The sequence below is a fragment of the Chelmon rostratus genome, chromosome 20 (assembly GCF_017976325.1).
Source record: "Chelmon rostratus isolate fCheRos1 chromosome 20, fCheRos1.pri, whole genome shotgun sequence".
NCBI classification, from domain to species: domain Eukaryota; kingdom Metazoa; phylum Chordata; class Actinopteri; order Chaetodontiformes; family Chaetodontidae; genus Chelmon; species Chelmon rostratus.
In genome coordinates, this window is record NC_055677.1 from 12,613,910 (window position 1) to 12,631,556 (window position 17,647).

Here is a 17,647-nt window from a genome sequence, read left to right on the forward strand (position 1 = left end):
TTTTCTGCAAAATTTTCCTCATTACCAAAAACCGTTTGTCTTGAGGCAACAAAAGTTTTTTTGGGCCAATTTTTAACAACACCTTTATCAACACAATGAATGGCGAGACCAACACATTTCATAAATAAGTAATCACATAGGGTAGTAAAGGCTGCTATGATTTTTTTTTTCTTTCTGATGCGAGCCCTTCTGTCTGATGGAAACGCACCTTATTCATGTGTGTGTTTCGAGATACTTCCATCAGGGATCCCTTCAGACATGAGAAAGTTATAATTTAAAGTAATTTCAAAGAAGTATTGCAGTAATGGAAATTCGGGGAGTTTGACAAATGCGTTGAAAATCATAGAATAGCAAATGGGTCAATTTAGCAGAGTGTATTTTAAAACTAGTTTTTGGGCTTTATTGCTTGATATTGTCGTTTCCAGTGTTCAGTTTCTTCTTTGTAGAAGCCAAAACTTCTCCAGTAACTAGACTGGTCCCAGATTTAACTGAGGAATGACCTAAAGTTTAGAGACACAGCCATTATATTGTTTTTCTCATTAACAACTTTTCTATTCATTATCTGACTAATCGTTTAGTCTAGGAGATGTGGTTCTGAATTAATCACATGTTCATAAAGCTTTAAAGTGTCTTGCTTTGTCAGACCAGCAATCCAAAACCCCAAATATACGGTACGATGATATAAAAGCAGCAAATCCTTAATTAAGAAAATAGTTGGCATTTAATTCTCCGCTGATCGACTAATTAATGAATCGACTGACTGCTGCAGCTCCACTGAAGCTCGCGGCTGGTGGCAGTAATGTGACTGATGTGTCTCTCGCAGGGCTGGTTGGTGTGTGAGGACCAGGCCTGCCAGAACAGGACCAGACGCTTGCCCATCGCCTTCTCCCGCCACGGACCCGTCTGCCCCGCCTGCACCCGGGCCACCCTCCGACCCGAGGTAACGCAAACGCTGGAATTCACACTGAAAACACACATGACTCAGCGTTTCCCCCCGTGCTGTCAAAGAGATGCACGGCAGAATGCCGCTCACCAACACACAGTGTGGCCTGAATGCACACACACTGAAGCACATTGTTGAATTCTGTATGTTTTGTCCAGGTGATGGTGCTATGGAGCTGGAGTCTCTCCTCTCGTATGTGCTATACATCTTTCCTCATTAGTATCACATTTCATCATACACACACACACACACAGTGATAAAAGTAATCTCCTCAGCGTGTGTGTGTTTGCGTGACCGTGTGCTCACTCGCCTGCCGCGGTGTGTTCGTAAGGCTCTAAGAGCTGGTTGGTAGTTAAACCATTAAAAGCATCTGTCCGTCGAGCTCTGGTCGCCGCCTTATGAACGCTTTGTTAGCTTGACCACTGGATTTAAAAGAAACACTCTCCCTTTCAATTTGAGCGTGAAGGTTCAGTCTTTTTTTTTCCTTCCCCCTCTCTTTCTGTGTCCCATTCTTCCCAGTCCTGTCTCAACCCATGCCTTAACTCTCTCTTGTCAATTTCTTTATCTTGCGTTCTCTGCTCCTGTCTGCCCCCCCCCGGCTGCTTTGCTGTGTCTGACTCTGTGGCGACAGGTTGTAAACCAGAAGGCCAATTTCTGCTGTCACTGTAGCCACTTAGGCGGCCATTGCTGTGCCTGAGGGCCGTGGCACTTTAAACTGCGGGGCTGAATAAAACATTTAACTCTCTGTGCTTACTCATGCACCCCTTCTACACCCTAAAACCCGGAGCTTCTCTTCATTTTGCTCCTCGACCACACTGTTTGATCTCTGCACTCTCTCTCATAACGTACTCCTTTTATGTGCACCTGAGGAAGACTGATGATGACAACGTACAACAAACTGAATCAGCATAGTTTGCAAGGTGAAGTAGAGCAGGTAAAATTAGACACATGCAACATCCATATGGCTCTGCAATATGCAAAGTAAGCATATGTGAAAGGTAATTTTTTTTTCATTGCCTCAAATTGTCCAAACTAGTCTTCCTTAAGTGGCCCACCATCAGGAGGGCTGACATGTTCACTGCAGGCTAAACTGGTAGAAGGAGCTTTAGTGAATCTACATTCAAGATATTTGCTCTGCTTGGCTAACACCTTTGGAGCCTCTCGTGTGCTGATCTGATTAGATGCATTAAAATGTTATTAATTCATTTCAATCAAATGTATGCATTAACTTTTGACCACATTAAACTAATTTATGAAATAAAAATGTTTCAGCAGGAGTGGGATAGACTCAGTAAGGGGGCCTCCATCTGCTTAAAGGAACACTGTCCTCGACAGTATGCTGGTTTGCTCTTGTTAGCGCCATGCTACAACCAATTGACTGCTAATAAACCAACAGGTGGCATGCCATGCAGGCGAGACTAAATGTTCAAGATCGTAAGCACAGCATAAAGATGAGTTTGCAAAAATAGAAAGCATTACGTATATCCAGTGAACGTGCTATATGTAAATTCAGCTCAAACACAGAATTAGCTTTGACATCAGTCATGTAGGCAGCGTGTGCAAGAACTCAGAGGGCTCTTCTTCTGTGGTGTCCTGATTGTCCTGCTCACTACCATTCTCCACCTGTGGCGTGTTTACTAAAACTACTAATGGACCCCATCGTTGTGCAAAAAGGTTTTACCTCTTAATTCCTATGTTGTGTACGAGCTGCCTGAATAATGATAGCAACAATTTGCTTAGATAATCAAGTAAAGTTAAGCAAATTTTATTCTTATAGCCCGAAATCACAAATCTACGTCTAATGGCAGGATTGTTTTAATCAATTGAGACCTGATCTTCTCTTTTTATTTCTATTTATACTGGCACATTATAGGCTCTGTAAATACAGAAACAACTGCCCTGCTGAAGCGCCCTGCAGCAAGGCATTTAAACCCTAATAAATGTTGCCGGCTCTCACGTATGACCTCTCTCAGAGAAGAGCAATTTTCCTCCCAAGGAGTTTATATGACACGACTTCTCTCGAGCTAACGCTGACTTTTCAGTATTAGGTAACACCGTCATCCGAATCGAGCCAGCGCACGGAGATTAGTAGCCCAGCGGCTTACATATTAAATTGCTGCCAATTATGCAAAGTACTCAAGAGGCCATTCATGGCTGTTTGAGCTGGTGGTAGATAGGCTGTGCTCAACAGCCATCAGAGAAGAAGATGAAGCGTCCACCAGCCCCCGCTTGTTTTTTCTTTCTTTTTTCCTATTAAAGTTTTTTGTTTTGTTGGACGCTCCATCACTTTTCCTGCGTGTCCAGCCAGACTCTGCCTGCTGGATCAGTCTGGCTATGTTCCCGTCATGCTTTTTATCCACCAGTATCATCATAGATTATCAAGTTAATATCAGCACCGGCCAGAAAGACAATCAGGCTTTCTTCTTTGTGTGTTACACTCAAAACACGTGTTTGTGCCAGCACTTTTGGAAAAGAGCGTCTTGTTTATGACTCTCATCCCTTTTCTCTCTCTTGCAACGTGGTCCATTTACCATCGCTGTAGGCGCTGCCTCTTCTCTCTTCTCCTCCCTCCATCCGTCTCTCTCTCACTCTGCCTCTTTTTTCTCCCTCCCTCCCTCCCTCCCTCTCTGGACACAGATTCAGAGCGTGATCTGATCTCCATGTAATGGGAGAGTAATAGGCACTCTGCCTTGATTGGTTGGTAATTTAGGGGAGTTATGCACAGGTGCAATTTGTAATATTTTCAGTAAATTAAATTTCTTTCTCTTCCTCTCTCTTCTCCCTCCCTCCACAGCGCTTAACTCAAATGGGCTATTTTTTCTCACAGTGTCTGAAATCTCTGTCCCGACTTTCCTTTTCTTCCTCCCTTTTATTCAATGCTTTCTTTCCCTGCTCTTTTCTTTTCATTTTCTCTCCCTCCTTAGCTCCTACACTCATTCTCTCCTCTCCTGGCTTGCTCTTTCTCTCCTCCTCTCACCCTCCCTTTCTGTCTCTCTCTTTTTCTCCCCTCGTTTTATTGATGTACGCTCAGGCGCCCATTAGAGCTCCCTTTTTCCCTCTAGTGGAAATTGCAGCATGTTAATTTTCACACAAATTACGGCAATAGCAGGTATCTCTATTTGATACATTATAGCGGGAGCAATCAGAGATAATTGAGTGCCTTTCAGAGGGAGACGGCTGCATTCACTGCCGGCTCAAAGCTGCCCCATTATCGCCTAATCGCTCTTTAAACACTGAATTTTGCCGAACAAAAATTCTTGTCATAATTTTGCTTAAGTGTATTTGGAAATCACAGTCCTTTGAGCGAGGATAATTGAAATCAAATCCCTTTCACTGGAGCTGACATTTCTACATTTCCCTCCAATTGAAATTAATTTCAAAAATTGAGCATGAATATCTTCAAATAGCAGGCAATTATGCCTTTCAATGGGGAGAAATTACCGGTGCTGAATCGTTGGAGGCTTGCGGGCGAGAGCACCAGTTAAATGCCTTTGTTTCCCGCCGTGTTTGCCTAGTAAAGATTTACATATATTGACTCATTATGGTGTCTTGTGAAGCTGATCGGCGTGACTACCACAACCGGCAATAACGCTCATCGCATCTAAAAAGCTCAAGAGTTTTAAAGCCTTGTGGCCTCACAGCTGAGGGAAAATGTATGTTTGTTTCTCTCCGTCTCCCTCCCTCTCTCACTCCCTCTCTCTTTCTGCAGCTGCGGTTGTGTGCGAGGGCTCGGATATTGTAGCTCCAGTATTTACAGCCTGTTTGTCGAGCACAGAGGGAAAGTGTGTGAAGCCGAGGCCTTGTTTGTGCCACTGTCGCTGCGACATCTTCTCCCGAGCCATATCCATGTCAGGGCATTGAATGGCCCCAGTTTTTCCACAGCGTGCACACTTTCCATCCGCTATCAACCCTGTGTGTTTTTGTTTTTGTCTTTTCCTCACACACACACGCAGACACATTGTCTGACTGACTACCTTTTCATTAACTGCTTCACTGGTGTACTTGAGCGACAGTATAGTGCGCAAAAGTTCTTTGGAGGTCGGATGTGTCTTTGTGCTTGCGTTTCCCCTAAAAGATAGAGATGGGTGATTTAAGACTGTGAGGAAGTCTTGAGTGCTCGTTTTGTTGCGTGAGCCATTTCAGACTGTTGCTCTGTGATTTAGATCAATTTGTATGACTTAGCCTCTTCTTCCTTATTGCTTACGTTCTCCGTTATTCTGTACATCCCAACTCTTACACACGCATACACACAGTTCCCTCTTCTTTTTGCCTTAACTGTGTTTGTGCATGTGTACATATGGCGGGATGTGTGCCGGGAGGGGAGTCAGTCGGGAGAAGAGGGAGGCAAAGGAGCAAGGGGTACGAGGTGGGGGCTGGGGGGTCCTACGCTCCCGGGAGAGAGGCAATTTCACAGCTGGTTTGCTCCTTAGGCAGTCAGGCTGAAAATGCTGCAGATTTGTGGAGCAAATTGAAATGGTGTCAGTGCAGGAACAAAGCGCCGAGCTGAATGACGAGGTAGGCGTGTGTGTTGCTGAGTGTGTGTATGTGTGTGTGTGTGTGTGAGAGAGAGTGAGAGAGAGAGAGAGAGAGAGAGGTGGGGTTGAGGGGCCCTAAATTCAATAACAACCCTGTAACATTTTAGCCACGCCTTTCTGACACCTGTCAGTCAATCAATATGCGGCGATTGTCCCGCCCACAATCAGCATTATATTGTTGGAGTGCGTGTGTGCATGCTCGCGCGTGCTCGGTGTTTCATTTTCAAGAGGAAGAAGTGGTGTGCGGTGTTTGCGCCGACCAAGCTTGTTCAACCTTGGCAACCGTAACCGAGGCTCCATTATGGGATGTGCATGGTTTGGTTGTTGACTAGGCACTGCATCAACGGTCAACAGCTGTGCGTGCCATGTGGGCAGCCATAGAAAGCCATTAAACACATATGCACGCACAGACACATTCACACATCACGCGGTTTGCATTTAGTTGCATTAGATACACTTGCCACTTGATTATGCCACAGCAGTAAAAACTGAAATTACAATTATACGCATTGCCGATTGGCAGGTATAATGGGCACACACAAACTCACTTCGCTCGCTCACGCACACACACAGACAGACACACGCCGGAATTGTCAGGGGATTCTTCCTGGTGGTAATAATAAAGCACTCGGCGCACACCTGATGGCAGTGTGGGGTCGGGGCTTAGCGTGCCCTCTCCAGCGTAGCAGGGAAATGACGAGCCAATAACTGCAATTAAACATGCAGTATAATGGCTAATCAAATTGACAGCCTCGGCTGTTCGCATGCCTCTCTCACAATGGCTTATCACAACAAACTATTATGAGGGAGGGTATTTCAGGCCTGATCCCCTCTTTTCTTTCTCTCTCTCCTCCTCACCGTCTCTGATTCTCTCTGTCTCTCACTTGTTTCTGTATCTGTACACTTTCTCTTTTGCTTTTTTTCCATCTCTCTTTCCCTCCCACCTCTCTGTCTCACTCATCCTCTCTGTCTCTTTCCCTTCTCTCTCTCTCTCTATCCCTCTCTCTCTCTCTCTCTCTCTCTCTCTCTCTCTCTCTCTCTCTCTCTCTCTGGCAGGCTGTCGTGTGGCTCCAGTTAATTGCAGTGGAGATTAACAAAGCAAGCAAATTTGTTTTCTTGCTTTACTGTGTCACACAGAGGAAGGGAGATGTTTTCTGGGAGGTATAGTCGAATGAGCGGGGCACATGTCTGTGGAGTCATGTTCAGTCTACCTGTTTCTCTCTGGAAAACACGGTTTATTATCTGCTCTGGATGTTTTTTTTTTTGATGATCTCAATTCTACACTCTACTTAGTCTAAAAATCATCAGCTATCTATCGAATGAGACAAAAAGGGAGCAATGTTTCACATTTTAGAAGCTGTAACCAGGAAGTGTCATCAGAGTCCTTTATTATCAGTTATATCCGAGTGCAATCCCATACATGTATTTATCTACATGTTGATTAATATGTATCTGACACACTGAAATAACAGCTGTAGCCTTCTGAATTCGACCCACCTTATTTTTCATGACATACTCCAAACACTGAAGGTCCTGATTCCAAAACTATGAAGTTGATGAGCGCACATCATTGACATGATGTCAATTAAAGTTTAACTGGAAGAATGATGTCTCACTCAGTGGTGTTACGGAGTGACGCCAACCCATGTGTCAGAACAGAGTCAATCACCAGTGCAATCAAATAATTTTTCACATTCACACACTCTAATTTTCACTCTTATATGCAGTAAAATGCTCACAGTGTGGAGCCGGCTGTCATTACGGATAGCCGCGCTGCAACACTAGCAGGCTGACAAAACACAGTAGAGTTCTGTAAAGAAAAGAGCGTATTTTGATCAGCTTTACTGTAGCTGGTACTGATCCTTTAAAATATACCCTGATTGGGCCTGATGCTGATATTTATTTAGATGTAACTGCCTGCCATGGTGGCATTTGCAGCCATTTTGCAACCAGGGTGTTGACACTTGTTTAAGTGATGCGCCGATCTGATTGGGATTAGCGGCAATGCTTTCCAGTTGTGGTGAGTCGCATTTGCACGTATATATATATATAACAATATCAGGTTGTGTGTCAGGTTTTGATAAGCTTGTGTTTTTGTTAAGTACCGATGTTTTAATCTGTTCTGGTCTGTGTGTGTTTTCTCTGCAGTACTCTGAGAAGGCCCTGTACAACCAGCTCTGCTTCTACAGGTTCATCTTTGACTGGGACTATGCAGTTGCTAAAGTGCTACAGGCTGATGAAAGAGGTAAGACTATGCACACGTGTTGCTTGTTACAGCACTGTTAGGTCTTGTATTTAACTGCCAGAAGTGTTTTGTTCCAGGATTCATTGATCAAGTTTTGTGCAGTGCTAGCTGTGAAAACCTGCCATTGTAAATTAAAATTTGTTCCTTTTTTTGCTGTTCTTTTTTTTTATTTTTTATTTTATTCTGCAGCACCGCCTTTTCAAGCAGAAATCAAGTTACTAGAACCGCTGTTGAAGTTTGAATTTTGATGTCCTAACAATGCTTCCTCACAAATACGCATACAACATAGCATTAGCAATCAATGGCTCAACGTAAACCATTTTATCCAGGCTGCACTTACAATATTCCCCAATGATGTGACACACGCACACACACACACACGTACACAAGTAGCAGAGGATGGGCATTGGATCTGGGGAGGGGGGTTAAGGACATTCAGCTCCTCGAGTCGACAGCCCTAATTTAGGAGACGGATTCAATCACACACACATACAGAATGCAAAACGCTCCAATCACTGGAAGAAAGAAGGAAAGAGCCCTCGATCGCTCTCCCTCTACCCCTACCCTCACTGTCCATCTCTACCGCTTTCTCTCCTTTGGTCTCTCTCTCCTTTCTCTCTCTCTCCCTCTCTTGGACAGGCACTCGTTTGGCTGTGTTGATTGAAAACAGGTTTTAGATTTGGGGAAATGATAGGGGGAGTAATGGGCACGCTGACGAAAGGATAGCCCTTCTCCTATAATGGGACATGGAGCGTATATTTCCCCCCTTGGACTCAAATAGACGCTACTCCAGCGCTCTGGGCGCGCTCAGTAGGCGTCAGCCACAAGGCCTCTTTACCCATAGTTCTCCCTGATTGATGTCACTTGATTAGAAAGGGCTGCCAGGCCGAGTGATTTATTTATTTGATTAAATATTTATGTATGTATGTTATTTATGTATGTATGCCTGAATGCTGTGAGTGTGTGTGCCAGCCTGGGCCTGAGTGAGGCAGCGAAAGAGTGAGACAGCAGAGGTAAATATAACGTGTAATCAACAGATGACCACTCAGAAGGTGGAGGGAGCTGAAATAGAGGGATTGGGCCGGTGTAGAGGGAGGGGGGAAGGGGGAAGGAGTACTAACATGATTATAGCCTCCATTTTTGCTTTCTTTTATTTCTGCCTTTGCCCAGATGCAAGAAATCATCGCCAATCAATTCTTGACTCTCATCCTTTCTTTATGCTCCTGTGCTTTGCGGTGGTTTTGATCTGCGCCGGGTTTTCTCTTCCTGAGTTTCATCCTTATTTTTGTGCCTCACAATACAATACAGTACGTTCTATACCTCAGGGCAAATGTGTGCTCGCGGTTTGCATACATATAGAAGGCACAGTGTGCAGCATTCAGTGTACAACACACGTTGCGTGGTGGTGGTTGTGTCTCAAGTGCTTTCTAGTCCACTGGCACCAGATTTGGTCTTTCACCAGGAATCAGGACTATTTTAAAGTCAGACATACTTTGAATGGTAAGTGTTAACCTTGCACACGATACTGCAGACCAGTGACTCCTAGCATGTTGGTATTTAGACCCTTCAAATTGAAGTAATATCTGTTACATGTTGTTCCAGGTTGCATATCAATGAGCTGTGAGTGGTGCAGCCAATGAGGGGCTTTGGTTTCCAGATTAGTTGGTTTAGTCTTTTTTTTTTTATTTTTATTTTTGGGTAAAACTAAGAAACCATTTATGATGTTTGAAGTTCATCCAACGTTCATCAGGTCTTAGGAGGTCAAACTATCTATTATTTCATACAGAAAGCAAAGATCAGAGAAGAGTTTGACAAAAATAATGATCATCTTGTGACGTAATTATGCATTCACTATCCTGTTAATCGGCTCTTGACCCCTCAGATTGATCTTGTGACCTGCTGGGGTCTGCAACCCTCAGGTTGGCGTCTACACCACCTGACATACTGAGACCTTTTAGATTTCTTACCGGAGCTCATTAACATTGTCGACATTTTGCAAGCATACAGAGATGCAAACTTGGATGCACTACAGTGATTGTAGGTTGTCAGGTAAATCAGCTGGTTCCACATTAAACAGCAGCAAAATCTGCATTTCCTTTTGTTTACTTTTCATGTCCTGAAACCTCTCACCAAACGCCTGAAGAAGTTTTCACACTCGACAGCATATTCAGACGTCACAGCAGCTTTTGTTCTTGCAGAGCAGGAAAATGCAGCGTTTCCTCTTTACAGTTGCCACAGCTTTAATTTCACATTTGGATGCACAGAGCTGAGAAGCTGCTGTAGCTCGAGGTCCAGCTCTGAGAGGTTCTTGGTAATGTTCACCATGAAGGCCGAAGCACACAGACACCCGCGATCACTGAGTTCAACGTGGGCCAGATCACACTGTCTCACTACACCTCTGCCGTAAAAGGTCACAAAGTTAGAGGACACATGGGACAAAAGGTTCTTGAGGGATTGGGCAGCTGCCAGCTGTGGGTTTTTAACCACCACACCACATTTCGACACCATGTTTACTTGTTACTGCCTCCGTCAGCCGAGAAGCAGCTTGCCCTCCTCTGTTCTCTGAGCCGCCAGTCCATCAAATCATCACCCTTCCTGTTAGATGGTTCAGTTTCCTAAACACAAGACCTCCACTTTCCCTGCATCGTCCCCAAAATCTGTTTTGAAAGACAGGATGCGTGGCTGCATCCTGGCTGAAACAGTGCGGTTCTACACCCCTTGTTCAGCACCGCCCATGCACTCCGCAGAGTTAACATTCACGGCAAGTGCCGGCTGACTTGGTGTCACAGTGAAAATGTGTGTAGCGATACCAAACCGATGCAGGTTGCATTCAAATGTGTTTTCAGTAACATCAAGCAAATCATTCTTTAATAACAAACTAAATTGATTATATCGGTGGCTCTTTACTTTTAAGTGATTGCTAAGTGGTGAAGCACACTCAAAGTTGCAGTTAACCATTACATATCCATGCCAGAATGGACAACAGGATGAGGAAACACTGCTGCCAGTTGATGTATAGCTCATCACAGCACATAAAACCAAAACTGATTTTAAAAAAGTAATAATTAAGACCAGGGTCTCCAAATGATTAATATCCAGCACACACTCTTGCCACTGCTCTCCTCAAAAGGCGCAGGATGCATGTATACACACTCATGCTGCTATAAAACATAGGTTTAAGGTGTTATCCCTCTGTCCTGGGGCAGTAATACCCCATATTACTGCATTACTCACCCAGGGGCCACACTGCTCTGATTACAGGGCGTAGACATACAATCCTATACACCCTACTCTACTCTGCTGTCCCTGTGGGAGTGCGTGCATACATACCTATAGAGATTTATGAGCGCTGTTTGTGTATGTACGCCAGCTATTGTTGTGTTGTCTCTGTGGTGGTGGCGGTGCTGCGTAATGAATGTAAATTGCTTCATCTGCTACGAGAAGAGCTGGTAAGACACGATGAGGACTTGGTCCATTTTTTCAGATCATAAACAGTTCATTCAGGTCCTCAGTCGTCTTGCTGTGTGGCACATATGCTGGCTAACGAACAGAGTGTATATTAATCCAAGGCTGAAAATTGCATCTTTGAGTGGGATTGATTTGATTTGGGTTTGAGGGCATTTTCAAATCTGTAGTTTGTTTTGGTACGAGTCAGAGGATGAGATGATAAACCTGCAGCGTGCGCATTGTAGTTGGGTCAGATCACACTGATCACATTGCCCTCCAGGATTTGTCTCTGACGCGGACCAAGACCACTTCCTCTATTGGGTCTTGGTGCAGGTTTTTTGGTCTGCATCCGAATGGGATTGCTGTGTCCAGATCTGCCCAAATGAGACATACCAAAGGTGGAAAACAAGCCTATTGAGTCCTGTTCAACCAGACTTTACAGGTTAGAAAATGCCCTGAGAGCCACAGACAGGTGGAGGAAGTCTCACAGTGTTGAGAGACGCCTGACATGTTGTTGGTTTTGGTCTTTTTATGGAATTTTATTGACAATAACCATATAGGCTATTACAGTAGTACAATACCTGTTCTGCCATGCTGTTCAGATGATATCTGGGTATTTACGGTTTGTCCAGCCATTCAGAAAAGTGTGAATATGTATGTTTACATGCGTGCTGCACACACACGATAAAGCACATTAAAGTGAAAAGCTTTACACAAAAGAGCTCTGGCTGAATGTAATTTGATCAGCTTGAATTTGTGTGCACGCTGCAATGCTAAAGCGTGCGTGTGTGCATGTGTGCGTGTGCACATTTGCAAGCCAGCGCCCGTCTTATCTACATGTACATTGCATTTTTGTGCCTGATTGCTGTGACTGAGTAAAACATGGAGGTAATTTCATCCGCTGCAGGAGATCTCTAATAGATTATACACACACGCTAACACACACACGCACAGAGGCGCGCGCACACACACACACACACACACACACACACACACACACACACAATGAAAAAACATGCTGTCCGTTCCTTAGCTGGGAACATCCCGTATCAATGACTTTCAAATCATTTCATGTCACTTTTCTTCTCTCCATCTCCCCTGCTCTCCCTTTTTATCTCCCTCCCTCCCTCTGTCTATCTGTTGCCTTTCTCTTCCCTCCATCGCCCTCCCCTCCGGGTCTCAATCTTGAGTGTGGGCAGTATGATTGCGTGTGTGAGCAATAATGTAATTTTGCCGCATTGATAAAATATAAATTGTCCTTGAGCTGCGCTTTTCTAATGATCCATTTACCGACAGCTTCCCTGCCACCTCTCAGCACTCTGCGTTTGCTCCTCTTCTACCCTCCCACTCCTCTTCCTCTCCCGATCTGTCTTTCTCCTCTCCTCTTTTCTTCCTGTCCATCTCCTTCCCTCTCCATTTTCTCTCCCCCCTCTCTCTCTCCCTCTCTCTCTTTCTTCATCTTCCACGCTCCCCTCCCTTTCTCCGGCGATACAAAGCGGGGTGGCAAAATCCGCGGGTGCGATTGTCAAATCAATTATTCATTCTGTGCAATTACACTCACACAAAGAAGTTTCCCTGTGCTCCGAGTGGTGATTAAATTAACTGCTATTCCAGCTGCCCGTCGCCACCAGCCTAATAGAATATTCATGGAGGCGGCCGACGGAATGGCCGATCTCCATTAACTTCATCATGCTCACTTAATTACAGGCTTGTTATTGTATTTACACCTAGTTAGAGCGTGCAGAGCCCCGATCTACTTGTGCCCAGCACCGCCAGAGTATGTGCGAGTGTGTGACAACACCTAGTTAGAGCAAAGATAACCCCTGATACACTCACTGTGCGTGTGTGTGTGTGTGTGTTGAGTCCAAGTGAATGTGTGTGAGGCAGAGTGAGATGACTAATGCAATCAATTAGGCAAAGTTTGTAGGATCTAAAGCTGCAGTATGCTTTCTGTCCGTTTTCCATCTTTCGTTCCAGTCGCCGTGTGTCTTGTTATTTTGCTCCTTTCTCTCCCACGTCTCGGCCTTCCCAGCAACGCTGTCTCCCCTCTCTTCTTCTCCTTCCGCCACACACTCACTCTTTAAGGGAGGCTATTTATTTGAACTACACTCCCCACTGTGCTCCTGACTTGCGGCGAGGTCTCTCCCTCTTTCTTTTCCCGTGACTCTCAAATCATTCTTTTATCTGTTCGCCACACAGTGATTGAGGTGGAAAAGGGAAAGGAGTGAGGAAGGGGAGAGAGGAGGGGGGGTGGGGGAGAATTATTTTCTCCTACCTTTCAGAAATGATGACATGATTGCTTTCGCTTGATCATGCATCATCACCCTCCTTCTATTCCTCAGATAAATAGACTAGTTTGTCTCTCTCTGCCTCTCCTCTCCCCTTTTCTCCCTCCGTCTCTGTCCTTGCTAACATGAGGATTATCTGGTAATAGTTGCTGCTGGCGTTTAAGTCATCCACACCATCTTCTGTGTGTGTGTGTGCGTGCGTGCGTGTGCGCGATCACTGTTTGTCACATGGATGTTTTTTAGTCTCCATGACTGTGAGTTAGTGTGCTTTTTAAGTGTTTAACTACCATCAATTGTGTGTGAGATGTGCGATGTCTGTGTGTTGTGTGTGTGTCTGCCTCTGTGTGTCTCTGTGTCTGCCTCACTGTAGATCTCTGTGTATCTAACCTTTGTTCCGTTGGGCAGTCAGTGGGCTGGTATTTATCCAGCAGCCACTAATGCAGCAGGCAGGAAGGACGAGACAGGAGATAGGGCTGTGGAGAAGGCGAAGACATGACAACCGGCCATATGGACTCTGTGTGTGTGTGCGTGTGTTTATATACAGTGTGTGTTCCACATAAATAACAGACAATCTACCAAGTTTTTAATTTGTTTTTTGTAGTCAACACTTTCATTGAAGTGGAGCTATTCTGCTCATTTCCAGCTCTGCATGTTTATGCTAAGACTTAACTAGAGGAGCACCGCATGATTCACAGTTCAGAAAATCCCTGGCCCTTAACGCAGCCCCTCGGTTTGTCCTGTGTCTGAAACAAGCCGGTTCAGCTTCTGTCTCTTTAAGGCCCCCTTCCAGCCCTAAAAGCTCGCTTTCTTCTCATTGGCCAACTTCTGGAAGCACACAGCGCTGGTGAGCACAGCTTCATCCTCTTGCCGCTGTGCTCGAAGGAGTAGGGATATGGGGCCCTAAATTTGATGAGGCAGGGCCTCACTGATTACTGTACAAAAACACAACTTTATAACTTCATACACTGCTTTTGGTGAAACTGGATCACGTTTTGTGGAGAAATTAACTGATTTACAGAGTTTCCTGATGGACAGATAGCTTTGCTCGTTGCGTAGCTCGTTAGCTCAGATAGTTGTGCAGCGAGCGGTCCTGTCAGCTGACCCTGCTCAGACTGGGAGCTCGGCGCACCGGGGGAACGTTGGTGTTCAAACTTCTCGCAGAGGATCTTTGTTTCTGCCTGGGGCGGACAGCTAATCGGCAGCGAGAATCAGCTAATAGTACTGCTAACTGCACGGATAACTGAGCTAACAAGCTAACGACAGTGAAAGTTACAATTAGCAGCAGTTCACGGTTGCTTTTGCATCTAGGAAAGCTATCTGCCATCAGACCAGATGACCGACAAATGAGCTGATGAGTTGATAAGAGCTCAGGCTAATGCTGCATTCAGAACAGCCTGAGACCTGAGCTTTTTGCTCACTTGGGTTACTTTTATATCTTCATTTGAAGCTTTGGCCACATTTAATATAAACGGTTGGCAACATAACATTATAAAAATAACAAAAAAGTGAGGGAAGGTCCCCTGTAAGAGCTGTGGTCAGTGTTACATTGGTCTTATTGTTGATGTTCAGGATTTGGAGCTATTCTGAAACAGTTTATTAAGTGATTAGCTGTAAGCAAAACTGAATCACCAACAGTTTTGACAATCTGTTAATCAGCCATTTATCGAGCAAAACTCGTTTCAGCTTCTCAAATGTGAGATATTTGCTACTTTTATTAAAGAAAGGCAAACATTTCAGCACACTATCACTTTAGCTACAATATTCTGTCTTTAGACCTTCATCAGGTAACATTCCTACAGGCAAACAGCACTGTGTCCACTGTATGTAACATAGCCAGGCCTGAATATTTCTGCGTGTTGACGTTCCTCATTGTATGACTTGTATGTATTAGGATCCTGTTTCTGTTGTATTTGTTTCTATTTGATTGAGCCTTCCATGGTTGTATATATGTATCTATGTAGACGTGGTATTGTTGGTCTGTTTTTTTTTTCACCTGATGAATATCTGAGAGCCAAAATGCTTTCATTTAAAATAAATGGGTGGAAAAACTGACTTCCTGTTCAGTGTGAACGAGTGTAGATTAGTCCTGTAAACCAGATCAGTTGCAAACAAAACAAAACAAAACTTTCTCTCATTTCCATTTCCCTGCTTTTTCCACCATTGACCGCTCCAGGCAACACACTATTATTCCTGATGCAGCTCGCTGCACTCTTTGGGCTGATAGTGTGTTATTACTTGGTTTCATGATACTTCATCTACACTTGACGCTCAGTATAATATTGTAAAGATTTGGTTTTGGTGGCCACCCTGCCCAGGATAGCAGCTCTCAGTCTTCTCTCTGGCCTTATTACAGCCCACCTGAAGGGATAAAAGGGACAAGATATTGACTTCATGCTCTCATTGGGCTGTTCAATCGATCTTATGATCCTGTGTGTGTGCACACGCTGCCATCGACCCCTCGGTCCAACTCTGCGATGCTCCTCCCAGCCCTCAAAGTGATACCATTACCGGCAGCGTAGCATTGGATATGTTAGCTCTCCAGTTAAGGGTGAAACGCTCCTCTGTGTTTATTAGTGTTGAAACAAAGCCACGTGCGCTCTGCTCCCCGTCCAGCAGGATGGAGTGAGGTGAGAGTCATCATTCGTGGACCATTCACTAGCTTGAAATGCAAGTAGCCTCTAGTATCGTCTTTGGTGCGGTTGAGGAACTGAATGATCCTCCGCTGAGCTCTGGCAGCGATAACACTTCTTTCCTCCCTTCACCTCCAGGTCGGATAAAGCTGTGGAGCAGAGAAAAAGAAGTGTATCGGAGGCTGAAGGAAGTGCCGGAGAAAGCCTTGGCCACCAGTGGCTACTCGGAGATTAACCTGGCCAAACTCTTCCAGGCCTTCTCCTCCATGAAGTAAAACAACACACACATCTGTAACGATGGCACGGCCAAGAGGCTCCAACATGTCACTCAAAGCTGGAGATTTGCACATCCAGCTGCATCTCTTTTCATTGTTATTGGTTTGTAAATGTCGCAGGATTAGGGATTTTTAGGCTTTGTCCTTCCCTCCGGAGCATCTTCCCTGAACCAAATGGGCTTGTCATGAGGTAAAACCCAATCACACCTCTTCCCTTCTCCAGTTTCTTCACATACACACTCATGACTTGACCCCATCACCTTGACTCTGTCTGGTAAAGGGGAGTAGCAATCATACCTAAATGACGGTCTATTGTGTATGTGGAGGCTAGCTATGCCTAGGTGTGTGTGTGTGTGTGTTTGAGAGAGAGTGTGTGAGACTTATCCTCAGAGCAGCCAGTATACTCCAAAAGCCGCTAATTAGCCAATGATAGTGACCCCAGCCACTAAGACCACTGGATGCCTGCAGCGATCGGACACTTGCTCTGATTACCACCATTCATCCGGAGTGTGTGTTCCACTGTGTGTGTGTGTGTGTGAGAGAGAGAGATCAGAGGATGAAAGAAAGGAGTAAGGAGGATGCAGGGAGTGACGGGGGCGGGAGGCCACATGTTCTGCTCCCTCGCTCTTTTGTCTCCGTATCGAACAGCTGATCTCCTTCTCCTCCACTGCCTCTGTTTAACTGATGTCATTTCATCCCTCTCACTCGTCTTCCTCTGCCCTCCCTCCTCTGTGCAGATTGTTCTTTAATGCCTGTAATTTTCTATGTATCCGACTTGTGTTGTTCAGGTGGATTTATGTAATTTTTTTCTTTTTAGTGACCACGAATATTTCAGATTGAGTATTTTGATATTGTTGAGAATCTTTTTGATACTGAAACCACAATAAAAAGCTAAATGTATAAGACGTAAATCTTGTTTTTTTTGCAGTATTGGGGTGGGTGGATGTGGTTCCTGTAGTGTCTTCATGCTTCCTGTTACCACTGCACTCTATCACAAATCTCCCTGTTTCATAGTGCCAGGTGTTGGGTTTAGTAAATCAAGAATCCCTTCACTTTGATGTCATTTTTAAAGAATAAGGCTGGTGATTATTTTGTTCCAAATCTTAATCAAGACCTAAACCGAAGATGAATTGATCCTACTAACCAACAGAAATATTACGAAAGCAACTGGTAACAAATGTCTCCAACTCAAGCCAATGTTACACTGGCTTACAGCCACAGGAGCTTCACAATGGCCGATAAAGTTAACCTTGGAATTTCTGCAGATAACAAGGCAATAACAGC

General features: G+C 44.7%; 1 protein-coding gene across 2 annotated transcripts in view; it reads left to right on the forward strand.

Annotated features, from left to right (window-relative positions):
- The window catches only part of pola1 (polymerase (DNA directed), alpha 1), a 53,487-nt gene extending 36,238 nt beyond the window's left edge, over positions 1-17,249 (forward strand). For both annotated transcript variants that reach the window (XM_041961236.1, XM_041961237.1), the window contains exons 35-37: positions 824-940; positions 7,627-7,723; positions 16,227-17,249. In XM_041961236.1, the coding sequence (XP_041817170.1) occupies positions 824-940; positions 7,627-7,723; positions 16,227-16,363 (351 nt within the window). In that variant the 3' untranslated portion in view covers positions 16,364-17,249. The remainder of the gene's footprint in view (positions 1-823; positions 941-7,626; positions 7,724-16,226) is intronic.
- Positions 17,250-17,647: the final 398 nt, after the last annotated feature.